This window comes from Astatotilapia calliptera, chromosome 17 (assembly GCF_900246225.1).
Source record: "Astatotilapia calliptera chromosome 17, fAstCal1.2, whole genome shotgun sequence".
Lineage (NCBI taxonomy): Eukaryota > Metazoa > Chordata > Actinopteri > Cichliformes > Cichlidae > Astatotilapia > Astatotilapia calliptera.
In genome coordinates, this window is record NC_039318.1 from 10648077 (window position 1) to 10654108 (window position 6032).

The 6032-nt window shown below is 37.0% G+C and overlaps 1 protein-coding gene across 2 annotated transcripts; it reads right to left on the reverse strand.

Moving 5' to 3' along the window:
* Positions 1-646: 646 nt before the first annotated feature.
* tm4sf4 (transmembrane 4 L six family member 4) lies at positions 647-4707 on the reverse strand. Of its 2 annotated transcripts, none has more exons than XM_026147329.1 (6): positions 4668-4707; positions 4231-4445; positions 3349-3438; positions 2123-2271; positions 1424-1604; positions 647-1223 (listed from the first exon to the last, which is right to left on the reverse strand). In XM_026147329.1, the coding sequence occupies exons 2-6, from the start codon at positions 4399-4401 to the stop codon at positions 1209-1211; spliced, it is 606 nt and encodes a 201-aa protein (XP_026003114.1). In that variant the 5' UTR covers positions 4402-4445; positions 4668-4707; the 3' UTR covers positions 647-1208. The 2 variants fall into 2 exon arrangements, with proteins under 2 accessions (XP_026003114.1, XP_026003115.1); XM_026147330.1 differs by having other exon boundaries at positions 4680-4705.
* Between the last annotated feature and the right edge of the window lie 1325 nt (positions 4708-6032).

Consider the following 6032-nt stretch of genomic DNA (forward strand, 5'->3'; position numbering starts at 1 on the left):
TCACAAATACTCGTGTATCAAATACAATACACTTGGCATTACAGTTTTAATTATTATTAAAATATCAGAGCCAAGATTCTGGAAAATCAGCACTGGCATTACAAAAAAATAAAATAAATAAAATAAAAATACAGAACCTTTTCAAGTTTCATATGTCTCAACAAGCATATTGATCAATAACTCATCAGGTAATCTGTAATAAAGCTAAGGACATTTACTCCACATCCATAAAAACCAAACAAAAAAGGCCACACTACCAAAAAAATATACCTTCAGTTCCAATAAATAAATAAATATTTGTTAGTTCTCCAAGCTCACAATATCATTTCAGGTAGTTTTTGTTTTAATTTTTGAAAATCTAGTTGTTGTTGTTTTTTAAATTTTATTTAACTGAAATGTTTCCCCCCACACCTACCTTTAGATTTTATTCTAGTTTTAGTTAATTATAATAGCATTTTTCTGGAGATGTGTAACTTTAAGTGTGTGATACTGAAACTGATGCTGGATGATATCAATATAAACCACTTATTGTCTAGTGAACCAGTGAAAGATAAACTTTATTAACATGCCATAGAATTAAAAGTTTTATGAGAAAGGGGAAAATATCCGCAGTGATTAGTTTGGGTTGAAAGCAGTAAATGTAATACACATAAAAAAATTAATTTATTTAAGAAATGAACCAGTCTTTTAATAAGACCACTCTCTGTAAGACGTTATTTTTTAATGGTGTAGGTAAATTTACATCTTCCCCAGCAGGAGGCAGTCAAGCAACAGATAAAACTCCTCTATAAAAGAAGCCACTTTTAGGAGTTACATTTGTTTGACTACACAAGAAAGAAAATTGAAAAAATAAAATATGACATAAAATATTACATTAAATATATTTTCTTATTGAATTAAAGCAAGTTTAATTCTACAAAACTAACCCACATAGCAGTAAATCAGGGACTACAGTGGCTAGTGTTGGAAATTATTTGCAGCATAGCAGATTCAGATTTCATATTACGAAGACAGACTCATCTGTGTTCATTAAAAAAGAAATAGGAAACTCTTAAAGAGCTCGTGTCATTTCCAGTGTTTTCTGATAAATCCCACATTGGAATCAATGAGCTTTTTGACAAAATATCACTGCTATATTACTTAGTCTTAAGCAAGAGTCGGATCATCTGGAACCAGGAAAGTCAGCAACCTTCAGCCACATGCAGTGCTCAGTGCTCATCACCCTGAAAGACAAAAATTATTATTATTTTTGTGTGTGTGTGTGTTTAAATCTCTGTTTATTAACACTTATCCTCAACCTATAAGCAATTACATGATATCCTCCAGCTCTATGAAGCTAATGTAAGATCTTTATTCTTGTCATAAAAGAAAATAGAAAACTGTGCTCAACTAAGGAGAAACTCATAGCAGAGTAGATACTGACCCCTCCACAGCAGTCCCCGCACAGAGCTCCCAGCAGGCCGTTTATCACCTGAAAAGCACACAGCGCCACCTGGATCAGACCCATGACCAGCAGCACAGAGAAGAGAGACAGATGCCAGGGCACCACACCCGCTGGCTCTTGACACACAGTATCCCTCAAAGTTGCGTTGCCTAGGTAGTCTCTGTAGAGGAAGGGTTAAAAAGAAAAGAGCAAATATGTGAGATGTTTCGTGAGCCACAGTTTACCTTAAGATACAAGAGACAAGTGCAGCAAAGGTAGCACTAATACACTTCGACTCTTAAATGTTCAGATTAAGTTTACATTTAGTTGTGCTTAAAATAAACAGCAGTTTACACTGTTATTGGCACAGAATTCTTAGTGTTTGGCTCTTAGCAAATCAGTTGCCAGATTTAGCGTGAAGCCCTTTTACAAGACAGTATTTGTATGTCTCTCTGGTTGTGTCATGCATCTGTACTGCAAACAGAATCCCCAAACAGGCCCCACACTATCTGAAACGAAGCCTTCACTGAGCACTGAGAATTGGAGGTGCTACAAATTTAGCCTGTATGTATTACAAATGCTTTCATGTGTACCCAGCTGAAAGAAAGGACATGCTGATCATTCCATTGCTATGGACAGAGTGATAAAAAAACAAACTACTGAACGCATTTTAACACTTGATTATTCTCTATGTCTCACCCATTGGAGAAAGGATAGCCCCAGTCGAGTGTGGTGCCGTTTATAAAAAAGGAACACTTAGGTCCACGGTTGATGGCCACCGCTGAGACTATAACTGAGTAACCGGCACCAACAACACCAATACCTGCAAACAGCATCGAACTCAACATCTGCAGAGAGAGAGAGAGAGAGAGAGAGTGGGGAGAAGCATGGTCAGTTACTCATACTGAGAATCAAAACATTTAACAATGCCCCTTTAAGCTTCTTAAAATAAGACATCAATGAAGTTATTGTGTTAGTATCCAGAGGCCGTGCTCAAGGCCAGGTGCACAAAGTAACACTTGCACACATTCCTGAAGTATCGATCAATTGCGTGATCCTAACTGTACAACGCAGGCTCTGTGCTACACAGCTGTGCGGGGAGTGTTACCATGATTGAATTTGTAGTACTTTATGGGAGGGTGTGTGTTTTCCCAATTTATTGCTGTGTAAATCATGAGGGGATGTGTGTACATAGTTCATCTGTGTTTGTTTTCCATTACACGCTCAGAGTATCTCAACGCTGAAGTTAACAGGTGACTGGTAGACCCTCAAGCATAATACCTCTAATATAAATGTTGTTTTTAATAGTTTTAAAACTGTTAGGAGGAAAAAAAACCCAAATGACAAAGAAAACTTAGATTTTCTGAAGATTCCCTGAAGACCCTTGTCCTCAGAGAACAGAGGTCTAACGTTTCTGCCTAGACTGGAATTTTTAAAAATCTAATTTTCACATTCCTTTTAATTTAGATTAATTCCCAATTAATTGCATCAACTTACAGTAATATTTGAAGACATTTCTGATCACATTTGTGCACTGGGTCATGCTCTAGGTAGCAATTATCTAATGCAGCTGTATGCTGTATATATATTTGAGTGCCTTTTCAGTCTTGTTAAATGTGTGTGTGTTTTTGCCTCCACGGAACATCACTGAGCTTTACTTGTCCAAGCAAAAAGGCCAGGTTTGGCCTAATGGTCACACCTTTTTTTAAACACACCGCATATTCACTTTATTCCATGTAGCTGCCTCCTTTTAAGCATCTTTTTGCACTTTCGTTGTTTAAAGGGCCAGTTGATTGGTGCCATTGTTGATGTCACTAGTTACACTTGCTGTTTATGTGTAGTCCAATTGAAACTCAACATCTCATTTAAAGGAGAGACTTGTTTCAGAAAAACAGATCAAAATTGAACGTGAAAAATCTTCTCACCGCGAATCTCCGACCACAGCTTTCATTGCCACAGCAACCGCAGCAGTCATTGTTCTTCAGACCCAGGAAGACCAGAGCAGGGAAGATCATCTGCCACCCAAAAACACACAGTGTTCACACACAGATCATTAATGAACCGGTCATTCATTAAAGCTGTAACAAAATTGTTAATCAGTCTGAAACTGACTGTGTATCTAATGATAAACGTTCCTTTGTGCAGTTTTCATATACACATAATAATAACAACAATAACTAAGAAGAAGCGTACAATTTATTCACAACACCGTTTGACATGCAGTGCTTAACAAATGTATAAAAAACAAGAAAACACAAATATTTTAGAAATGTGCCAAAAACTTCTTTAAACCTAAATTTGGACTGGCATAACATTCAATCAGTAAAACATATTTTTCGGTCCACCATAATTAGGTGTAATTCTATACTTTTGTAATTTCTCTCTTTTTTGTAAAACAATAAATTAGAGAATTCGTGGATAACAACAATAATTATATTTTAACATGAAAAAATACTGATTAATGAGTTTGCATGTACAGATGGATTCGCTATTACAGAAGCATGAAAATTATTTTGGTAGTTACTAATACTGTTAATTTAGGGGAGTTGTGACATAAACTTTTTATTGAGCGCTGGTCTAATTAACTGGTTAAGTGCAGTATAACACATACATTGCAACTTTCTGATATTCTGCAGGTATTAACCATTTAATTCCAAACTGACTGTTAGATTATTTACTGAGAATAAGTTTAGCTATACCAATAATTACAACATTAATGGCTAACAATCATGACGTCATGAGCTGAAGATGAATTAATTCATATTTTAAAAACATAATTTCATTGTATTGTTCACTAATGCACTCACCAGCACTCCAGATCCCAGAATGCCTCCAAAGTACCAGACCTGGTCTGTGATGTTTTTACTGTCCACCGACTTTCCTCCGGGAAAGAAGAGCAGGATGTTGCAGAGCACACACACAATGCACAAGGGTATCAGAGTGAACCCCAGACATCTAGCAAAGCCACCCGAACACATTCTGACGCTGATGTTTCGACAGCTCCCGACGACACCAACAACACCTGAAGTTAGAGAAGGGAACTTTAAAACTCCACCTGGGATGCTGTTTCCGTTGAATTATCTCAGCGAAATGATTTAGACTTAAATTAAGCCCAGTCTTTATCCACTTCAAGGGGCTCAAATGATAAAATGTTGAGATTGTGGCACTGAAGAATATCACTGCACCTATTACATTCGACCTGTATTAAGCGCAGTGTCCCCAACACACCCTAAAAGTTTCTCACCAAATCTCAGACCTTTTGAATGATGCGTCTGCTTCACCTGTCCCAGATATGTGAGAATAGTTAATAATTGAATGAGCCTTTATAGAATCCCCCTCTCCCTTCTCCCCACCCCCCACCCACGCCTTCCCCTCACCCTCCCTTCACCCCATCCCCGCCTATCTCTGTGTGATCTCATTGCTTCAATTTTACATTAGGCAGCTGTAATATGGCAGGATCTCTCCCAGTTGTGCACGCAATGTGCAAACACACATGCACATGCTCATGGCTGCATGCAAACACACCGAGAGCCATTAATGCTGAATTACATACCTGTGTGTGCACACAGACACAGCAGTGAAGACACAGCGGTCACACTAGTTAATGTTCTACACTGAGTTCACATGGAGACAGAAGAGGAAGTGACAGACAGTTGGTCTATACAGTGAGGCCCTCTTAGCTGTTAGTCACCTGACACAGTGAGTAATCTTGGAGTGGAACATTATTATGAGCAATGTTCATCATTAATCACTGTAGAAGTGTCAGAAACACCCAGTAGAAGTACAGTGGACCACAGCCTTTCTTGTAATAAATTATCTATCGATTAAATACGAAAGCTTGTCGGGTGAATAACATGTGAATTCTGTCTTTAATCAACTCTCATTGTAAATGAAGGCATCTATTGATGTTGATTGGTTAAATTTAATTTGGTCTTTTCAAGGTAATCTGGGTGAACTACTTAACAACAAGGATCTGGATTAGACATTGGTCTCTGATATCTATTTTTGTGTGAACCTGTCCCTGTGATTTTAGTTATGATAGAGACATTACAGAGAAGCATCAACTATTGGATCTTAAGCTGGCCTAAAAACCCTTCCACAACATCATATGATTGTGGATACCACACTATAACTTCCAGTTTTCATATCAAGACAAACAGTGAAATTAAAGACTACTTCGCAGTAACTGTTCAATTAAATTCCTGGAGATGTTTCAAGATGACTGCTGAGCAATCAGACTTGCTTCTGGAATGATTCTGGCTTTTAATATAGTGAATAAGAAGAAAACATGTTGACAAAAGACATCTAGTATCACATAAAAAGCATTCCTTGTTTGGCAGAAGTAAACAAATACAGTAAACTATATTTGGCTTCCTCAGGTGGATCTACAGTATTTGGTCAGTCTCTTTACACATTTTTAAATATACCTGTTACTATTGATAGCGACAATTCTCCATTACTGTAAGCTTTAAGTGAACTCCCAATAAAAGGCTAACAAATGTGAGTAGCTGTTAGATAACTATAAAACTTTAAACACTTGGATTGTGAATTGTATTTTCTGGCTGTTATTTTGTATTTAGTGAATTATTAAATTAAATTAAATTATTAA